This window comes from Setaria italica, chromosome II (assembly GCF_000263155.2).
Source record: "Setaria italica strain Yugu1 chromosome II, Setaria_italica_v2.0, whole genome shotgun sequence".
Taxonomy (NCBI): domain Eukaryota; kingdom Viridiplantae; phylum Streptophyta; class Magnoliopsida; order Poales; family Poaceae; genus Setaria; species Setaria italica.
The window spans coordinates 7,414,840-7,436,813 of record NC_028451.1 but is presented as its reverse complement, the minus strand read 5'-3'; the positions used below and the strand labels follow the sequence as shown (position 1 = coordinate 7,436,813).

The 21,974-nt window shown below is 46.4% G+C and overlaps 2 protein-coding genes and 1 pseudogene across 2 annotated transcripts; 2 read left to right on the top strand and 1 right to left on the bottom strand.

Moving 5' to 3' along the window:
- Window positions 1-1,677: 1,677 nt before the first annotated feature.
- On the bottom strand, window positions 1,678-4,362 carry LOC101770613 (60S ribosomal protein L24). The gene is made up of 6 exons (XM_004955765.3): window positions 4,271-4,362; window positions 3,535-3,584; window positions 3,350-3,425; window positions 3,166-3,267; window positions 2,591-2,739; window positions 1,678-2,234 (listed from the first exon to the last, which is right to left on the bottom strand). Exons 2-6 carry the CDS (start codon window positions 3,543-3,545, stop codon window positions 2,087-2,089), a joined length of 486 nt encoding a protein of 161 aa, XP_004955822.1. The 5' UTR covers window positions 3,546-3,584; window positions 4,271-4,362; the 3' UTR covers window positions 1,678-2,086.
- A 9,305-nt stretch (window positions 4,363-13,667) lies between these two features.
- On the top strand, window positions 13,668-20,324 carry LOC101763873 (acetylserotonin O-methyltransferase 3). The gene is made up of 2 exons (XM_004959027.3): window positions 13,668-13,974; window positions 20,023-20,324. The coding sequence occupies exons 1-2, from the start codon at window positions 13,713-13,715 to the stop codon at window positions 20,322-20,324; spliced, it is 564 nt and encodes a 187-aa protein (XP_004959084.3). The 5' UTR covers window positions 13,668-13,712.
- Window positions 13,968-15,660, top strand: LOC101770219 (annotated as a pseudogene).
- Window positions 20,325-21,974: the final 1,650 nt, after the last annotated feature.

The following is a 21,974-nucleotide window of genomic DNA, read 5'->3' as shown; positions in this document are numbered from 1 at the left end:
TTCTTTTAACTATTTGGCTTCGATGTCATGATAACTTTGCACAAAAAATTTGATGTTACAATTTATTGGTTATGGTATACTGAAGTGTGGTAGTTAAAGGCAAATAGGAACGGCAGTAAAGGCTGCTCAGAAATATTACTCAGGATAAACTATAGAACAAATGCATCACAGACAAAATGCCCCATTGCTCTTGATTTTTTATCTTTCTTTCCTAAAAGTTGCCTGGCATCTTAAAGTAGCATCTTTACAAAAAAAAATTCCTAGAAGTCCAAAATCATCTTGACCTACACTGTGCACGTGCTCTTATTGACCATTAACCAAGATCACAATGAATGCAGATCACTCGCGGTAAGCCAGCAATTCAGATGGCCTAGTTTTTTCCCCCAGATCAATACAGCATCAGAAGGACAGGACCATATATATTCCAACCATGGTGAACTCTCTTAAAATTCGGACGTGGTACTATGCCATAAGTCCATAGTAACGCAATTTTGCCAATTCCCCACTATTTTCCTTGATACAGTAAATGCCTAATGGGACTGAGAAGTGTCAGGAAATTTGTCCTCACCAAAACTGAAAGTTTGGCCGCACACACATGAAGGTACTCGTCTACTATAGGACCAGATGTGCACAATGTTTCATTATACTTCAGCAGGGTGCCTAGTAACTGGACAACACTGCAGATGTCATGAATCTCATTCTGAGCATCGAAGGACAGGTGAGCTTACATTTTTTGAAAGGAAGGAATGTACTCTCGTTGATCAGAAACTTGAAGGTTTAGCTCCTACATCATAATGTTTATAACTTTTAAGTTTTGATTCCGTATTTATTAACTCAGCTACGTCGAACCTCTTTGTAACTCGACTGCACAAATGAAGTGCAGTGCACGTGTGAAATAGAATGAATCGAGTAAATCCCAGAGTAAAGATGTCATTTTAGCAGGTAAGCTTACATATGGGTTTTAGCATATCAAACATTTGGGAAGAGAGGTAGAAAGGCAAGGCCTTCAAGCATCTTAATCACTTTACAAATTCTTTTTTCTAAAAATTTATTGTAGCGTGGACTATTTCAGTGTGTACTAACACAGTTATCTACATGTAACCTATATGTGCCAGCTGAGCTGATTGAACAAGATCGCATTTAGTGAGGAGCAATTGTAGCAGGGCAGCATCTTAGATGCTCTTTTATTTCAATATTAAAATGTTGTAAAAACAGTGTAGTTACTTATATACCAACCATGGTGACCTCTCTAAAACTTCAGACCTCTGGATAAAGCAATTGTGCCGATTCAATCACTAGTCACCTGTATTCTGTGTTAGGAATTAGAAGCATCAAGAAATTTCTCAGCACTGAAATCCTCCAAATTCCACTTCTTCGACCTTGGAACACCATGCTACCAGTGGCCTGTATGCAATGCCATGGGATTGAGAAGCATCAGGAAGTTTCTCCTCACTAGTTTCTTCTACCTAGGAACACCACACTTTCAGTTTGCACTGACTTGCGATGAAGACTACTACTTTAATAGCTCCAAAATAGTCTTCAACGCATTTCAAGAACCTCCAATGTTTGACAAAAAAAAGAGAGAGAGAAACAATGAACATGATAGCATTCAAAGGGTCATGCAATCAAAATAACTTTGAATAATTAACTGCTGCCAAAGCTATATTACAGAGCCAATTAACAAGACATTTCTGATTTCTTGGCCTCCTCAAATCAATCAATTCAAATACAAGCTACATACCATCGTTATCAATACATAGTGTAGGTAAAAAATCCCAATTAACTCTAGGAGTTTCCTATCAAGCAACAATTTTACAGCTGCAACAGCATGAAACATATGTGACGCCTAAAAGCAAATGCCAAACTCCAACCACATGCATATGGAAGAAAGAACTTCTAGATCATAAAACATAAGTTACGATGCATTAGAACTTAGAAATGCAAATTTAGGCAAGCATAGTACTAAAGCTTGGAAACATGCTACAAATAGTTTCTGCAACTATATGGTTCTACAACTGGCAGTACAAAATTTTCTTTTGGGATACATAACATTGGATCTTTTATCAGAGCCTCAATCACCCCAAATCTACCGCTTGCCACCACCTCCACCAAGCTTTGGGCCTTTACCGGGCTTGGGGGCATTGCCTTTCCCAGCAGTCTTCTGAGATTTTGCCATCTCGGCCTTCTTAGCTTTCTTCTCGTCCTTGGTCTTCTTGATGCGTTCCTTGATCTCACTGTCACAAAAAGTAATGTATTTAGAGGTCGCCCTAATTTGCCATGGCAATAATGTGGTAAGAATATGAATAGAGTTTAGAAAACACAATGCTATCAACACTATACTTAACCAGCCGTCAGTTATAAGATTGTCTCAAAGACTCGGACAAGTCAAATTATTTTCAGGACTCTGACAAGAACTGAACTTTTAAAAAACAGAATAGAATGGTGGGCTAAACATGCTTACAAAATAGTTGGCACTGGAGGATCAGGAAAAAGAGATAAATATCATCAATTGATTACTAACAACGAAAAACTGGCATAAAAACAAGTAGGCTACACTAAGGCATCTATGAAAGATTGAAAGGTAGCATACCGGAGGGCAGCTTCCCTAGCAGCATCGCGAACCTCTGGTTTCTCAGTTCTCTTCTTCTGGATGACTTCAAGGGTGGCACCAACAATTGACCTGGAGTATGGTTTCTTGGTGGTGCGGCGCCTCTTCTTAGCAGCTTCAGCATGGATGTCCTTCAAACACAAATGACCACAGTTAGTAAATATAGGCATTAGCAGTATAAAGCACATGAGCATAGCACTAATGGATTTTTTTTTTAGGGAAAGGCCTCCCCCGCTTTATTTGCAACGAAACAAAGTATACAATAGGTTCACAGCATTTAAGCGCAGAGACTATTCAAGGCGTGCCCAACAAACATAGCATAGCAACAATGAATCAATGATAGATGCTCAGACAGATAAAGTATAAACTTCTGCAGTACAACTCATATTATGAAAAATCAGCACCACTGACCACTAAAAACTATCAAACCAAACTATTCTGTTTTTCACAATTTGTTGGCAGTGCAACCAGAGTTGTAATCCTGTAACAGAGTTTATCATAATCCAGTGCAAATAGATCATTACAACAAAACATACTCAGCTGGACAACAACGATACCTTCTTGTGCTGCTTCCTGTACATGGCGGTCCATGTGAGCTTGGCTGGCTTCAGGCGGTTGTGGAAGTAGCGCTTGCACTTTGAGTTCGAAAAAAGGAACACCTGAAAAGTTTAGAAAAATAGGCTCAGACACTATATTTAATTCCCATCATCTATCCGAGAATTCACAATGTAAAGAAATCACCTGTGAATCTGCACGGATAAATCTGATACCCTTCCCAGGGTAGATCTTGGCACCACTGAAACGGCACAGCTCTGTCCTGCAAAACAGAAATTCCGTTGCATATTACGTATCAAAATATCCATCCATCATAGTCATAGAGGATATAACCAACAACATAAATATGAGCACGGAGGGAAAATACATACTTGAGAACCATCTTTACTGCTGCCTTGACAAATCTTCAATGTCCCTTGGCCTGTAGATTGTAAAGACAAAATCACTATCAGTGACAATAAAACTAGATGGCATCAGACACTAAAATGTATACATTGCAAATATAAATTACACACCAATGTTGAAATCACAAGGCTGTGTTTTATCATTACAGGTGGCAAAAAAGAAAATAACACAAGAATAGCAGAAAAGGTGCAATGTGGCACAGCACGAGACAGCTATAAATACTGCATTGCTTAAAGCAGCAACATTGAGAAATCTGACATCAACAAAATCAGAAACTTCCCACCTCATCATGCCATCTTCAATCCAACACTACAACATTACAGCAAATGTGATACCGGAAGAATTGCTACACTGACGGAATACAATCAGAAATGAGTGCCGAACAGCACCAACGGATCCATCACAAAATTCCTCATGGCAGCGTCAATCAAACACTACAGCAACATGGCAGTAACCAAGCGAGTACATACTACGCACGAACAAATCACCCGAGGAATATAACTAAGGCACCGGATTCAGACAGATCAGACCGTCAACAAACCTACCACCCGGGATTACAGGAACCACGAACTTCACAAACTAACAACAACTGCACGCCTAATCATAGAACAAACACAGTAAGGGGTGGAGCAGGAGACGCCATCGCGTGGCGAAATCGCTGGAACAATGCGTCTGATAGGAGATGGGAGAATCGGGACTCACCTGCAGCAAACCCTAGCGCCTCCGCCGCCGCCTCCGGTGCGGCGCGCATGAGAGTTGAGAGGCGTCTTTATACTAGGGCCAGTGGAGGAGGGAGTGGATCCGGGCCGTTTGATCGGTGGGAGATGCGTCATGGACGGCAAGATTGGATCGTACAGTTGACGGGCTGGGCCAAGAACAATCAACATTGGGTCCAGATCACCCTTGTGGGCCTCAAGGCCTTGCTATTGCATGTCAACGGGCCTGCCAAGTTCCAACTGTGTTTCCTGCTTTTTTTTTCCTTGTATCTATGTATAAATATAAATACGATGCCCACTGCTCCCTGAAATGAAAATTGCAAATAGCAACGGAGCTACGATGAAAATAATTCAAAGACAAACTATAAACATGCAACCCCCTACTGCCTCCGTCCCTGATTGTTGCAAATACAACTGCTCCACTGCTTCCTGAAAGTTAAGTGAAATGAAAATTGCAAAACTTATGAAAAAGCAGAATACTCAAGTGAGAAAAGATTAATGCAACCATAGTTACTGGGGAAGTTTTCCTGATAAAAGATTAATTTAAGTGTCACGCTTGGTTTCGACGCAAAAAAAAATCTCTCCTCGATGGTCCATTAACGGATATAATTGTTAAAAAAAGTATGAATAAACGTAAGGTCCCTAGCTAATCAATATTACTTTTCATCTCTTACCGATTCATATTGTAATACAATACTTACATAGATTTCTTTTATTCTTACCTCGTTGTGATTTATTTTAGTTACTCACTGTAACACCCTAATTTTTATCTTTTGCAATTTAATAAAATTAATTAGAATTCTCTAGAATTTGTTTGAGTTTGTTTAAAGCCTTAAGGTTTCTTTGTGAATTTATTAGGCATTAAAATCTTTTTTCTAAATTAACTTAATGAACAATAAGTTTATGTGTGTTGCATTAATGATGGTTGCATTTCTTATTCCTTTAGTGCAAAATGGTTTAAAAATGCGTTTATACGATTGTTAGGTTCTCTGAGAATTCTTTCGAATTTTACTGGAATTAATTCTCTTTTTTCTAGAGCTAAATCTATTTATTAGAAGGCTCTAGATTCTTATTCATGGGATCCGAGTATTTTATTTGGATTCCTTGTGTCCCAATCTATCTCTAGGAATTTACCTAGGATTTTTAGGATTTTCAGAGTATTTTCACGGTTTAAATGAATTATCTAGAATTTTTTGGATTTTTCTTTCACGAGAAATCATTTCTAAAAATCTAATCCTATCCTACCGGGCCAAGCCTGTGGACTCGACGCAATCGCCCCACCTCCTAGCCTAGCCGACCCACTTTGGCCCGCCAAGGCCCATCTGAACCCAGTTGCACTGCAGGGCTGCCGCGCAGATGAGCCATGCGCCGCCGCCGCCAGCCATCCTTGGCTTCCACACCAAGGCAGCCGCGCCGTCCCTGCGCCCTATAAAACACGAATCCCTTGGCCTGCTGCCTCCGCCTCCGCCTCCGCCTGAGGACTCGCCTGTGTAGCGTCGCCACCTTGCAAGCACACTGGCCGAGCCAAGCTCTATTGCCGCCTTTCCGCCCGATTGGCCGCGTCGAAGCACTGCCGGAGCAAGCCGACGCCGCATCGTGCTTCCCCTCGCCGTACCGCACACCCACCTCCAGCTCTTGTCGCTATCCGGCCACCGGAGCGCCGCCAATCGAGGTAGATCTCAGACCGAGCCACTGCCGTGGTTGGTCGTCCACTGGCCGATTCCGGCTGTCCTTCTTCACCTCGGCCACCGATGAGGCCTCCCGTGACCTCGTCGTCACCTCCTCTCTCCAATGCGCCCTGCCGCCACATCCCTAGCTCGCGGAGCGTCGGCAAGCCGGTCGGTCAAAGCCACCGCAGGCATGGCCCAGTGATTGCAGATAGGCCCCTAGCTAAATCTATAATTATTTGTCCTTTTCTTGTGTCTAGTATAGTTGTAGAAAACCCCTAAATAGATTAGTTCTTTTCATTCTAACCCAAGCTCTACGCTTTTACAGATCTAACCCTAACCTTTACCATTTTTGCGAGTACTGTTTCATGTGTCTTACTGATCTTCCTTGCTAATCACTATAATCTAGAGTTAATTACATCTGGATCCTTGAAACCATGTGATGGGTCCATAGACCTGGGGTACCTAACGGGGACTGCTATCCCGCAATATTCAGCCCAACAAAGGGCATGGCCACAACATGCACCTGGGCCAGCCCAGGTGCACACAGCCAGGCCGAGATCACGATCCGGTCAACCAACCGATCCCTCCGACCAGGAGGCCTGGTCGGCACCCTGACCGGAGGGACCCAGCCGGAGTGGGACCGCAGTTCGACCCCGACTGAGTACTCCTGACCAAGCTCTCCAGGTTGAGTGCTCCGACCTAGTTCCTCGACCAAGGACCAGCCGTACCACCTGCGCCGACCCCCCGACCGGGGATGCCTGCCCGGAGAGGGCCCAGGGAGCAGGTGGGGACGGATTACGAGGCAGCACCTAAGTCAACCGACTGTACGCAGAGACCTACCCGCTATGGTGTAATGGCCTGACGAGGAGAATAGGGACCGAGGATGGAGGCCATATCGTATCCACTGGCATGGGATTCGACAAGACTAGGCAACATCCGTACACTCACTCTCTTATCCTCCCCCGACCTATAAGGCTGTCCCCTTTACTATAAAAGGGGATGGACCCCCACTTCTCTCTGACTGAATTCTATCTCTCGCTCTTTGATAAATCTCTCCATCTCATGCACACGCGCACCCTCACGCTACACACTCCCAACACTTAGCGCACGCTTGGGTTCCTACCACTCTCCCCCACCGTGGTGAGAACAAGGCCAGGACTCAGGCACCCCATCTCTTCCTCCTCTTGTTTGTACCCCCCGCTGCAAACTTTGAGCACCTGGACTCAGGAATAAAGTCGACGACCGACCCCTGACTGGACGTAGGGCACGTTGCCCGAACCAATATAAATCCTGTGTCATTGCATGCTTGGCCATATCCGATTAACGCACGGCAAAACTACAAATAATTACTTGTCGGTTAGATTTCGCACCGACATCACGTTTATCAAATATCTTTCATATTTTAACTCCATTTCCAGTGAATCTTGCGCTCACGCGATCCTTGCAATGCGTAGGATAGTTTTAAAATGTTATTTTAGTACGATTTTATTGTTTGATGTACTCTTTCTTATTAGATGTATTTGTCTGCTTGTTTAGTTATTTTGGATGATTGTGTGACGCTAGAAGGAGCGTAGTTCAAGGAATCTCAAGAAGACTTCGAAGACTCTGAACAACAACATGACTTTAAGGAAGGCAAGTTGTGCCCTTGATCACATTCTGTCCTATACAACATTAATATATGATGAAACATATGATATGCACGCTTGAGTCTTAATTTGATGGATCCTAATTAAGGATTTACCTAGCTTCCATATTATCCCTTATCAATCTGGGTTTTACTTTATTGTTGGGCAACCTGGGTTTTACTTTATTGTTGGGTAGCTATGCTAGTTGATATACCTGGTTTATGGTGGGAAGTAATGAACAATGATGAACCTAATTTATTTTATGTTATGCACCTTTGTTAATTACAACATCTCACATGCCTTAATTGGAACATCGAGTGACCACGCAGGAAAATAGGACATCCATAAGACCAATGGGCTCTGATCTTGGCTAATTAATTAGATACTCTAGTTTGTGATAGTCTTACCGAAAGGGCAAGAGGGATCCATAGGTTGTGCAATGGCTTGTCCAGTCAAGGGGTGTACGCACCACTTGGGGGAGGGTTCATCCCTTTATGAGGAAACCTTAGGAAAAAAATTGCATGCAGTCAGGCTGCAGACGGAGTGCCCTGCAGTCCGTCGCCCGATGCCCTCCACGTGGGATCGGACGGAGGCACCCTCGCTCAGCTCGATAGTCGCTGGCTCAATGACGTGTGCGCCGTCCGCGTGGTACTTTCTGTCCGCAGCTCAGCTCGGCTCGCTCATCGTGCGTCCACCGCGATCCTCGCGATCAGTTGCCCTCTTCAACTACCCCGGCAACGGCACCGCCATGTCCATCGACTGCTGATCCAAGGCGACTGCTCTCTCCATTGTTTCTTTCATTCGTTCGTTCGGTCATTCCACAACAACAATTAGCAGATACAAACGTCAATGAGCCATACTTGTACAGGCGAATAATGTTGTTACATATAATTCCCAAGTGCAAGAAGCCATGAACACAACGCAAATGAAAATAACAAATAATGTTGTTACGTATAATTCTCAAACAATATAAATGAGTTACATGACTGATATAGATAACAAATATATGGTCCCAACACAGCACAAATGAAAAATAAAATTATGTGTAACACAACAAGGTCATTTGTTTTCTTGATTTGGCACTCCATCAAAATTTAATTTCTTAACAGCAGGCTGTAATGTGGTAGCTTGATCAACTCCCAGTAACAGATTTGTATATCCTCCTTGGATATACGGAGCACCAACTGTAAAGTGCGGCATTGAGATATTGGCACATCCTTCTTGGATCAATGGAGCTGCCATGAAGGAAGATTGTCCGTACACATTATTTGCAAAGTTTGGCATTGCGCTGCTATCATCAATGGTACCATCGTTAAGATCTGTATGATATAATATGAAATTATTTATAAAAAGTTACATGCAAGCAAATCAAATATGAAAAGTGAATATAGTCCAAATCATATGACTTACGATAAATTGCTCTAGGTCAGCATCTTCACATCCTTCATATCTATTATTTGCTGCATTTATTGAATCTTGCCCTATATTCAAACATACGACGTTAAATACAAATGCAACAAAAAAGGAAAACATCCTAGAATGGGTAGGATCATTACCTTTCTTTCTACCACTTTTGTTTTTCTTTCCTTTATTCTTTTCAAGGGAGATGGTCCCTCATTTACTCTTTGGGCCTTTTACCACCCGAGGAATTCTAAATGATATTTGACCTCAGAATGTATCTATAGCACAATCAATTAAAATTGGAGGAACCTCATTGGCTTTTTCTTGCATCTTGCTTAGAGAATTATCTGCTTCCAAATCAAAGTTACCTATTGCATTCTCCAAATAATCAAGAAGTTCTTTTGACTGTGAACACTTCAATGCAACGGATGTTGCCTTTCGTGAGATACATGCAGCTTGGGTTTTCAAACTTTTCTTCTCAGATCCTTGTTTCTCAATATAGAATCCTCTCTTTGCATATTTTGTCCATCTGTTAAGTATATATTGTGATGGTAACATGAAAACATCGTTTACATTGAACACTTTGAGCGCATGCTTGCACAATATACCTATAAGATGTGGACGTCATATTTCAGCAATTTGTATTAGAAATTATACTATTGCAATTTAAACCTTGTATACATACCTATGGATTCGTACTTTCGGCAAGCACATGCAATGGTAAAATCTGCTTTGTTGAATACAACCGTTGCTCCATAGTCAGAGTACGTATGTGTAACCATATATGTCAAAACTGAACCCTCGCTGGGTAACAATCTACAAGAAAATGAAAAATGTTCCTCAAATTCTTTAAACATCCTCCTTGTATATGAATCGGCCGCGGTCTTCAATAGAGGGATGCAAGTAACTAGCCTCTTTCGACGTGATTGGAAATCTTCATCCAACTCATTTTCACAAAGACTAACAGAAACCTTCTCGCATTCTACAAGGAGCTCCGAAAGACCCAGTTTTCTACGAAATCTTTTCTTGAATACATTATTCATACCTTCACTCCTTTGAGTGGAGTTCATATCAGCTGTAAATGAGTCACAATGCACAGCAGCCCACTTTGCTCTCAAATCATATAGGTTTAACATCCATTCATTGTCCTCAAGTTTGTAGTCACACAACAATTTATCCCACTTCTTCTTGAAGTAAAACTCAGATTTGTCTTCATACACACATCTCTTAAAATCAGGAAGAAATTTCTCCAGATGCTCTTGAATTACATGATTAAGATGTTTAGCAGCATTTAAATAAATGTGCCATAAACAAAGACGATAGCTTGTGTTTGGGAATACATAAGCAATTGCGCCCACCATGGCCGCATCTTGATTAGTAAAAATTGTACTAGGATGCTTGCCTGACATTGCTATTAGAAAGGTTTCAAATAGCCAAACAAAAGATTCAATAGTCTCATTAAACAATAATGCAGCCCCAAAAATGATTGTCTGCTTGTGATGGTTGGTTCCCAGTAGTGGAGCAAAAGGCAATTCAAACTTATTAGTCTGAAACGTGGTGTCAAAAGACACAGCATCACCAAAACATGCGTAATCCATGATAGACTGACCATCTGCCCAAAAGAAATTAGCCATTCTACCATCTTCCTCATCTATTTCAATGGCATAAAAGAATGATGGATCCTTTGTTTGCTTATTTTTCAAGTATTCCAACAATGTTTGTGCGTCATTGGATTCTAAATACTTCTTGCGCTGTCGACCAATCTCATTGTTGCAATCCATCCGTGTGAATGGCACTTTGTCAACTCCTCGATAAAATTGTACCATAAACTCAAACACCTGGGCTGGCTTGATCCCGCCATCCCTCATTTGGCCAATTAGTTTCTTGTCTGCTTCTTCAACACTTCGTTGGGACCTCAGCTTCTACCTTTTATTTGGACTAGCTAGGTAATGATTGTGATCAAGCACAACCTTATACACTGTCCACACCCCCTCCTTGCTAACACTAAACTGAACACGAGCATTGCAACCTGTCCTTGTAGTGTGTTTTGATGATTATGTTTGTCCATGACCTTGACTACTGCAAACTATATATTTGTGACAGATACTGCCATCTGCTCGACACTTTATGTCACTCTTTCTAATACTGAACCCAATTTTGCCTGCATATGTGTTGTACATATCGTAAGATTTCTCCTCAGATTCGAAAGACAATCCAACTTCAGGAACAATCAAAGTTTGTCCAACTTTATCAGCCACCTATTATATAATGAGCATAGAGTTAAAAGGTACCTTAGAAAAATATGAAATATTATGATCTCACTTGAATTTTATTATTCAAGTTGCTTCAATTACCTCATCTGGCATTTCATTCGCCATGGCTTCTGTGGTGATCAACTCGGTATCTCTGTATTATGTGCGACCTAGCATGTGCTCACGCATGTAAATGTGCTCACGGATTAGAAATAGGCGGAGGGCGTGTACAATCATCAAACAAAAAAAAGCTAACTGTACCTGAGTTATCTGCTGATCATTCGCTCCAGGTTCTCCAACGATTCTAGAGGAAGATGGCATCTGATGAGCGTGTGTGTTCCTAGCTTCCTGCACTTGGGAATTATATGTAACAACATTATTTGCATGTACAAGTATGGCTCATTGACATTTGTATCTGCTAATTGTTGTTGTGGAATGACCGAACGAACGAATGAAAGAAACAATGGAGAGAGTCCATGGCGGTGCCATTGCCGGGGTAGTTGAAGAGGAAGCAGCAGGAGATGCACGTCCAGAACTGGAGCGAGGTGAAGATGCCCACCTTCCAAGTCGTACGTGCGCGCCTTCCATGACGGCGAGTGGGACGTGCCGGTGGAGGCGGCCGAGGAGGAGGCCGTGGGGACGAGCAGGAGGAACGGCAACTGATCTGATCACGAGATTACACGAGCCGAGGGCAACTGATCACGAGGATCGCGGTGGATGCACGGTGAGCGAGCCGAGCGAGCCGCGGACAGAAAGTACCACGCGGATGGCGCATACGTAAATGAGCCAGCAACTATCGAGCCGAGCGAGGGTGCCTCCGTCCGATCCCACGTGGAGGGCATTGGGCGACGGACTGCAGGGCGCTCCGTCTGCAGCCTGACTGCATGCAATTTTTTTTCCAAACCTTAGCGGATTATCAATTATTAGGGAATCTTTGTAAAGGTCTCGTAGCGTTCCTATGCAATCATACCTCGGTAGTGTGATAACTGCCTACTTTTACACAGCATGGTTGGATCTAAAGTTCTTCTAAACTTTTACACGACTTATGATGCAACTGTACAACCATACTAAAGTTTCGTCGACATTAGATAGCCATATGGAGGGCCACCGTTGTCCATCGACTAGGATATGCACAACCAGGAACAATCTTTCAGAGCCAAGATAATTTTTCGCTGGATTGGTGGGATTTCGGGTTTCCATGTGTACTTGCATGTCCAAAACATCATCTTTAACTGACCGGAGGTAGTAGCATATTTGTCTTACTCTCTGTATCAAACAAAAGATTCTCTTCAAGTTGGTACCTCCAAAATGTCAAGAAGAAAAGTCATTTTCGATAATAAAGCAAAAAAAAAACCATCAATATCAAAAGGACCGATATAAAGGAAATTTTTAGAAAGCCATATAAATTTGGAAGGTACTCGCCAATAGAAGCACTGCAAGACTTCTTGGCTAACTTTCAAGGACAATATTACACCTATTATGAAGATAATCCCCTTAAGAAAACGCTCTCTTTTTTTCATCACTACTAGGGAATGGACCTTTCATCCACGGCCTCAGTACCGATTGCATTTTAGCTCGGTACTAATAAGAGTATTAGTACCAGATCTACGGATAGGTCCCGAGATGGCCTCCGTGATCCGCTTTAGTATTAGGTGGGGGCTCCATCTGGTACTAAAGCTCCCCCTCTCTGCTGTCCGTCTTCTTATCCTCTATCTCTCTCGATCTCCTCTCTCAGCCCTCTCGAGCTCACGGCGATGGCGGGTGGGCGAGCGGGAGCTGGCGGAGGGGCCGGGTGGAGCCGGAGGCGGCGGGAATGGTTGATGTCGCCTAAAACTTGCCGCACAAAATAGTTTCTTTATACTATATATATATGCAGTGGTCTTCTTTGGGTGCGTCCTTTCTTTTCCATCAATTCCTGCATGTCGACCACCGGTGCTGCAGAGCTCTTGCAAGCTGAGGCATTGCTTTGGTGCCACGGCTTCGGCTACCTCAAATCCATGGCGCTGCAGTGCGCGATCAAGCTTAGGATCCCCAACGCCATCCACAGAAGCGGCGGCACCGCCTCGCTGCCCGAGCTGCACGCCGCCATCCCCGTCGCCGCGAGCAAGCGGCCATGCCTGTCTCGCATCATGACGTTCTTGGCCGCATCGGGGATCTTTGGAGTGGAGACTCCGGCAAACGGCGAGGTCACCGGCGACGTGCGCTACAGCCTCACCGCAGCATCTCGCCTCTTCATCAACGACGACGACGATGGCGATGCCAGCAGTGGCCGCACGTGCCTGTCGCCGCTCATCCTCCTGTTCTTCACGCCGCTCCATTTCATGGCGTCCCAAAGGCTGGCCGAGTGGCTCATCAAGGGCGAGGAAGACGCCGTGGCGGCGTCGGCGGCGGAAACGACGCCGTTCGCGATGGCGCACGGGGCGGGTTTCTACGATTTCGTCAGCCGCGACGCGGCGTTTGGCGCGTGCTTCGACGCGGCGATGCGTTCCGACAGCCGCTTCGTGTCGGAGATCCTCGTCCGCGAGTGCGGCGAGGTGTTCGCGGGGGTGGCGTCGCTGGTGGACGCCGGTGGCGGCGACGGGACGACGGCGATGGCCATTGCAAGGGCGTTCCCGCACGTGAGGTGCTCGGTGCTGGAGCTGCCGCACGTGGTGGACGCCGCTGCGGCTGCTGGTAGCACGGTTGAGTTCGTTGCAGGCGACATGTTGGAGTTCATCCCTCCGGCTGAGCTGGTTTTGAAAACACTAGGATGAAGCTCCTGAGACATGTTTCTTTTGTTGATTGCCCGGTATGGTCACTCTTAACCATTTTTGTCCTATCGATAATTCAATATTCTGCTGTGCTCGGTTTTAAAGATTCCGGTCCTAATTAAACTGTGCTATCCGAAATCCTTATTAACATCACCACATACAAGTGAACAAGCAATAAGCTTTATACTTTGCTGCATATAGTTCAAAATTTATTTTGCTTTCTGTTACGATTCTAGTTGCATTAAGCTTTTGGTGATTAATGATGTTTCGACTAAAAGGGATATGATAAACTACTTGTTGGTAATGGTTACCATGGGAAATTGCTAAATTAGATTATGTTAATTTTCTGATGTTTCATTTGATATTGGTTGTATAATTTTATTGGTCACATGATATAAGGAAATAATTATATGAGTAACCTATCTCCTTGGATAGGGGCATGACATTCTCATGGCTACAATGCTTAATGGAGCTGCTATCATGGATGGAGCACTGCTTTTGATTGCAGCAAATGAAAGTTGCCCCCAGCCCCAGACATCCGAGCATCTTGTAGCTGTTGAGATCATGCGTGTCCAGCATATCACCATTTTGCAGAACAAGATTGACCTTATCCAGGAAAGTGCAGCGATGAATCAGCATGAAGCAATCCAAAAATTCATCCAGGTCAATACTTGTCACCATCTCGTTATAGCACGTGTCTTGTCTTTCAAGATCTGATCCTTTTTTGCTCATTGAGCAGGGGACTATAGCTGAAGGTGCTCCTGTGGTGCCTATATCTGCCCAGCTGAAATACAACATTGATGTGATCTGTGAATACATTGTGAAGAAAATCCCCATCCCTGAAAGGAACTTCACCTCACCTCCTAATATGATTGTTATTCGCTCCTTTGATCAGAGGTTGATGAAATTAAGGGTGGTGTAGCTGGTGGCAGTATCCTTAGGGTATGTACGTCTCAATCATGGTGCTATTGTTTTGTTTTCCTTGTGGTTGATATGAACAAAACAGCAATGCTTCTTTACAGGGAGTTCTGAGGGTTAACCAGAAGATTGAAGTTCGCCCTGGCATTGTCATGAAAGATGAAAATGGCAACATCAAATGCACCCCAATCTACTCAAGGATTGTCTCGCTATATGCTGAGCAGAATGAGCTCCAGTTTGTTGTGCCAGGAGGGCTGATTGGTGTGGGAACCACAATGGACCCAACTCTAACACGTGCTGATAGACTGGTGGGCCAAGTTCTCGGTGAAGTTGGCTTGCTACCTGATGTTTATGTAGAGCTTGAGGTTTGCACAATCTTTGTCCCTTCATAATTTCGGATGGACGGAAATAGTCGTGTGCATCATCGAACCTTTGCTTTGCATCAATTTCTTCCTTCTCCGGAGGCTCCTGGGTGTAAGGACGAAAGGTACAGAGAAGGCAGGGAAGGTGTCCAAGCTCACCAAGGGCGAGATCCTCATGCTTAACATGGGATCCATGTCCACAGGCGCCCGCGTGCTCGCTGTTAAGAACGATCTTGCCAAGCTACAGCTCACTGCCCCTGTCTGAACAAGCAGAGGAGAGAAGGTTGCCTTTAGTCTAGTCGTCGTGTTGAGAAGCATTGGCGCCTTATCGGATGGGGCCAGATCCAGGCCGGTACGACACTTGAAGTACCACCCTGCCCGTTGTGAAGCATCATCCTCGACGGTGAGCTGAAATTCAGTGCTGAGGAGAGAACATGAGTCTGTTGGTAGACCTGTTTCCGTGTTACTGCTGATTCAGTCTTAGCCACTAGTTTGATTTTGTTTCTTCGAAGTTACCATGAAATCCTGTGAACATTAGCAGGTTGGAGATCAGTATTATTTTGTCGACGTTGATGGTAGTGTCATCTCGGGTTGAATGTTATCGCACCTACTTTTCACTATTTTTGGGTTGGCTACTTCAAGAAGCCTACGGCGCCGGAATCTATGTCATTGTGCAAATTTGCAATTCAATTGCAATGTTCATTGATCACGAATCAGGGCAATTCAGGAATCTAGCGCCGGAAAAAAAATCATCTCATCAACATACATTTCATGTTTCCAGAGGGTGGTGTCATCTATGTTGATGAGAGCTAGGGTGTGGGTGGTGAATTGCCGAGATAGCGGCAAGCGAGCCCTGCAACGCCGTGAGAGCCACGCCTCCTTTGCAGTCGCAGCCCTTATGCATGGTCAATGGGGCGGCGGCGGCAGCAACGGGATCCAGATCCAGTAGAGCTCTACGCTCCATCCAACAGGAGACCCGATCCCGTTAAGGTTACGGGTTCAAGTGGTTTGCAATTCCGAGTCCGAGTTGCAGTAGTTTGCGATTCCTTTGCATCACATACCATCAAATACATATCTTCCATAATTCCGGTAGTATTTGCAAGCCGCAGAAGTGAAGTCGTTGGATCTCAGGCTCGGCGGCGCCTACCCACTGTCCAGAATTGTAGATGGAGCAGGGCACAACGCCGGCGACCTACCTTCCGGACGAGCTCGTCGTCGAGATCCTCGCGCGCCTGCCGGCCAAGTCGCTCTGCCGCTTCAAATGCGTCTCCCACCGTTGGCGCCGCCTCATCTCCGACCCCGTCCACCGCGCCCGGTTCGTGCAGACCCTTTCCGGCTTCTTCTTCCTTTCCGACGAAGGCCCCAGATTTCGCTTCGCTGCTTTACCGTCGTCTGTTACTCCTCTCGAGGAAGACGGTGACGGCCCGCCTCTGGTGGACGCCGCCCTCTCCTTCCTGCCCCCTAGATGCGGGAAGATCGAGATGCTGGACTCCTGCAACGGGCTCCTCCTCCTCCGCTGCTACAACGAGCTCTCATCTTCTCCCCCGCCCCCGTTCTACGTCGTGTGCAATCCTGCCACCAGGGAGTGGGTGGCCTTGCCGCAGCCGAGGTACAACGGTTACGGACAAGGCGCCAGGACCTGGTACGCTGCGGTAGGCTTCGATCCGGCCATCTCCTCGCATTTCTATGTGTTTCAGGTGGTGGAGGTGGATGATGGCATGACCCGATGTTCCATCGCGGCGGTGGAGGTCTACTCATCTGAAACTGGCACATGGGTTCTAAGGGAATGCAAGCCTGAATGGATCGACTTTTATGGCCGTATGACCTACTTCAATGGCTCCCTACATCTTCCTATCGAGCACGAAGAAGTTGTGTCGGTGGATCCCAACGGTCAGTCATGGAAGGTAACCCAAGTACGTCACTGTGAGGATCATGGCCATAGGGAAGGCCGTGGTTATGTAGGCCATTGTCGAGGGCGCTTGATTTACGCGAACAATGACCGCAAGTATGATGTGCTGTCAATATATGTTCGTGAGGACCAAGCCAGTAGGGAGTGGATCATGAAGCACAACGTTAGCAAGTCCGATCTACTTTTTGAGCCATGGAAGCATATGCTGAAACCAACCTACTACATAGCTGGATTTCATCCGGATGGTGATTTGGTTTTCTTCTACGACCGGACACGGAACATGCTGATTTCCTATGATATGAATCACGGTGATTGGCATGTTGTTTGCACTCTCGAAGACTTCAAACACGCCCATCACCCGTTTTTTCCATACGTCCCATGGTACTCAAGGGGACTGGCATCACCAAATATCAACTAGAAGTGCTTCACGTTCTCCACACTACAAGGCTGATATTTCTAATCTCTATTGTTCATATGACATCGACGCCTTGAGAAAGATAGCGAACAAATTTTGGTACTCCTTTGTGTCACTCAGTAGAGATAAGTGCCATAGATGAAATTCAGAAATTCCGAACTTTTCTTGTTTTTATAAAATAGAAACTAGATCTTCTTGTTTTATATATCCTTGGAAAATCGACTGATGGTGAGACGGTGGTGTCCATTTTGTTAATTAAATCGGTTTTGTGTTGAGGAATTAGTTGTACTGATCTTTAGTTTCACTTGTCGACTTGTAAGACAAAATTCGGTGTTGTTTAGACTTTAGACCCAGTGGTGTTTGTGTTAGTCTGATGCTCGTTTCTGGTACCCGCCGTGAATTCAACGAGTCCAATTAATCCGCTTCTTCTTCTTGTTTGGGAGTATATACTTTTTTTTTTGGAAAGTTCCTGTTCTTCTACCATTCTGCTGCGATTTCTCTACGAGCAGTTTTTCAATCTCTTCGTGCAGATTCCGCCGTCCCCACCTCGAGGATGGAGGCAGGGAGCTGGTGCCCGGCGCGGCCTACCTCCCCGATGACCTCATCGTCGAGATCATCTTCTCGGCTGCCGGCCAAGTTGCTCTGCCGCTTCAAGTGGCAGTCAGTGGTGTGGGGATTCGCTCTTACCGCTGGGGCAGAAGGCGGCAGTGCCAGCCAGAGAAGGAGCCGGTGAGGGGCAGAGGGAGAGATCCAACCGGAGGTACTCTGCAAACTTTCGATCACAACAAAGGGGCTATATGCATATATTCGGATAGCGATTATTGATTGCGATCCAAAATAGGGGGTTATTTGCATATAACAGGGGGTTAAATACAAATCTTCGGATCGATCCAATCCAGGAGTCTTTCTGAAAATGCTCCTAGCCGGACGCCGGCGACATGGCATCCGGCGAACTCGCGCCGCCTCCGGCCGCGTGACCCCCGCTGGCTCCGTGGCCAAGCATCTCGCGCTCTCCTCCGCGACCAAGCCGCTGCTTCCGGTCTCGGGCGCGGGCCACGGCGGCCTCCGCCGTAGTCTGCTGCGGTCGGGGAGGAGACGTCGCAGGAGAGGAAGACGCACTCGCCGAAGCTCACGCGGTTGGCTCCGCTTGTCGTCGCCCCGCGAAAACCGGCCGCCGGTTCTAGATTTTCACCTCCAGGTATTTATCCATAGCCCAAACTCTACTATGCACACAGTCATATCTAAAAATCTCAGTATGTGTACTCCAATCTGAGTTATGTCGGTTCAAAACTGAAACTCGATCAGGCCCTCGCGTCGTCCTCCCTAGGCAGCACGAGGGCGCTCCGCGCGTCGGAAAAAAAAAGGCGCCGCCACCCTCACTAGCTGGCCGCCACGGCCGCCGGCAGCCCCTCCCACCCTCCTCTTCCCTCGCCTCCCCTCCTTTCCCCTCTCTCCTTCTCTTCTTTTTTCCTTATGCTTCTTCCCATGGTAGTTATGGTGGCGCGGCGGTCGGCTCTTGCGGCTTCGCGGCGTGGCTGCCGACGGCTCCCGATCTGTGCTTGGGGTGGACGGATCCACATCTCCTCTAGCCGGATCCGGCCTTTCCCCCTGTCGTGGCGTCCCTGTTGGCCTCTGAGCCAGCGCTAGCCAGCGACGGCGAGCTGGCTCATGGCGCCCGCAGCGAGGACGCCTGCGCGCGTGCGGGGTCGGCTGGTGACGACGGGGACGCCCGCGCCCGTCACCAATGCCCAGGGACACAGGGTGGCCGCTGCTATGTTGCAAGATGGCGTCGCGGCTGCCGCTTTGGTGGGTCGATGCGCGCGAAGATGCGTCCGTGGTGCCATGGTGGCGTGGCCGGTGTCTGTGAGACGGCACTCGGCAAAATTTAGACTCTTCGCCGAGTGTTCTTCCGTCTAGCACTCGGCAAAGGTGCCGTTACCGTGACTGTCCGTCAACGCCTTTTTGCCGAGTATTTTGTTTTGCCGAGTGTTTTTTGGTACTCGGCAAAGCGTTTGCCGAGTGCCCGACGTTTGACACTCGGCAAATCCACTGTTTGCCGAGAGAAAGTACACTCGGCAAACTCTTTGCCGAGTGTTTTTGGGCCTTCGCCGAGTGCCTGGGGCACTCGGGAAACGTCCTGTTTCCGGTAGTGGATGCTGTCTTACTCAAGGTATATGAGTAACCATTTATCACAAATGATGCAAGTGTGTAGATGACTAGGATTAGTAGTTTTAGTTGATGGAGATATAAGAAATTTTGATGCTACCAAAAACGAGTAAAGTAGTTATTTTATTTATTCAAATATTTGTTTTTGTTGTTTCGCGATACACATATATTATATTTACTTCAAGAGATTTTTCGCCACATGCTTAGATGGACGATGATGTCTTGTAATCATAGGCTTTGTTACTTGTGATTACTGAACAATCTTTTGACAGTTTGTGCTACATAACTGGAGCGACGAGGATTGTGTTCGGATCTTGAAACGATCCAAAGAAGCTATTTCGACTCGAGAACCAAAGGGGAAGGTGATCATAATTGATGTCGTGTTAGGATCGTCTCCGTCTAAACAGACATTGGAAGCTCAACTTTCTCTGGATCTATGCATGATGGTGCTATTTCCAGGTAAACAGAGAGAGGAGGAGAAATGGCACAAGATCTTCTTAGAAGCAGGGTTTAGTCGATACAAGATTAGTCCTGTCTTAGGATCTCGATCGTTCATTGAGGTCTATTCATAAGTAGCACCTTAATTAAAATAGTTTCCTCTCTTACAATCGAGTTTCCTGTTATATTAGCATTTTTCTGCAAGATGCGCATGTTTATTACATTAAGCTACTTTGCTTGCCACTATGCGCGTGTGAATTGACGACGGTAAGATTTAATACATTTTGTTTAGAGGGACTGTAGTGGAAGGCTTGGAGTAGGGGCAAAAAGGTGTGGATGGGCAGTGCAGGCTAGCATTGCAAGGACTCACGAGAACTACAATCTTTGAATGTTTCAATGGTTAGTGCTGTCACGTGTAGGAAGTGATCACTTTTGTCTGGCTCATGAATATAACAACCAGCGGCAGTGCCATGATTGTACCATGCCCTGAGCAGAGTACTGAAGATGCTATTAGTAACTTAGGAGTATTTATTAGCTGATGTTTTAGACAACAAAAATCAACCTAAAAACTATCTTGTTCGTGTCCGAATGTCAAGTATATATATTCATTCCGTCCCAAACTACAGGCCTTTTGAACATTTCTAGAGTGTGTTTGGTTTTGGAACGATATGGGTTGGGTTGGAGCCGACCCCCTTTTATGGGTTGGGGTCGACCCATCTCGTGTTTGGATGAGAGTGATGGAAAGGGATGGGTTCGTTCCAATCTTTTGTTTGGTTGGAGGTGTTGTGAGGGGTGGGCTGGATGCCATTTTAATACCGTTAGCAACGGGTCCCACCTCTCAGATGCAGGGCCCACATGTCATCCTCACCCACCTTATCTTCCTCCTCTGGCCACCCTCCCTCTCCCCCGCGCCACCGCTCCTCCCTCCCCCATGCTCTCCCCACGCCGGCCGCCGGTCCCCGCGCTGTTGCTCCTCCCCCTCCCCCGCACCGCCGCCGCTCCCTCTGCCCGCGCCGCTCCTCCCCTGCGCCGGCCGCCACTCCTCTCACCGCGTCCTCCTCCGCTGCTCCCCGTGATGCAAGCGGAGGGCGGCGGCGGGGGCGGTGAACAGGCGGCGGGAGTAGGCGGGGCCGGTGGGAGGGCGGAGGGGATGGGTGGCGGCAGGCAGCGGGCAAGCGGCGGCCTTAGCCGAGGCAGACGCGGGGGCGGGGAGACGCATGCATGGGAGAGCACGACGTCCGTGCAGGTCGAGTGCGTCCGCTCGTTTTGGACGGACGCTTTTGTTGGGATACGAGGTAGGCTACACTAGCGCAAATCAAAATTTCTACCGCGTATAACCAGGAAGAACTGCCGTATAAGGATCACGGGATTACCACTCGACGCACTACTGGTGCGGAAGATGTAGATATGCGTCGATGCAGTGAAGACGATCACGTAGTCGATCAACGTAGTCGTACGTAGTCGATCACGTCCAGCAGCTCCTCAGCAGCTCGTCCACGTGCACAGCAAGATCGCCTCCGGTGCCGCGGCTCGTCGTCGGCTCGTCGTGGCTCGTCGGCGGCTCGTCGATGGCTCGTCCAAGTGCTGCAGGCGCAACACCTCCAAGGTATCCACACGTGCAGGGAGGAAGCGTCGCAAGCCGGACCGCTAGATCCGCGAGTTACAACAGGCGAGGGCGTGGGAGGCGCGGCAGGTGTGTTTCGCCAAAAAGGTGTAAACCCTAGGGCGCCCCCACCCCTCTATTTATAGAGGTTCCTGATGGGCCTCTGGATCCGAGGCCCATT

Excerpts from the sequence above, each read along its gene's own strand:
- LOC101770613 (XM_004955765.3), bottom strand. Across the intron at positions 3,268-3,349 it reads TTATCCGTGCAGATTCACAG|GTGTTCCTTTTTTCGAACTC; the intron begins GTGATTTCTTTA and ends TAAACTTTTCAG. Across the intron at positions 2,235-2,590 it reads GCTAGGGAAGCTGCCCTCCG|TGAGATCAAGGAACGCATCA; the intron begins GTATGCTACCTT and ends TTTTTGTGACAG.
- LOC101763873 (XM_004959027.3), top strand. The coding sequence starts at position 13,713 with ATGCGTTCCGACAGCCGCTTCGTGTCGGAGATCCTCGTCCGCGAGTGC. Across the intron at positions 13,975-20,022 it reads GGCTGAGCTGGTTTTGAAAA|AGTTTGTGCTACATAACTGG; the intron begins CACTAGGATGAA and ends CAATCTTTTGAC.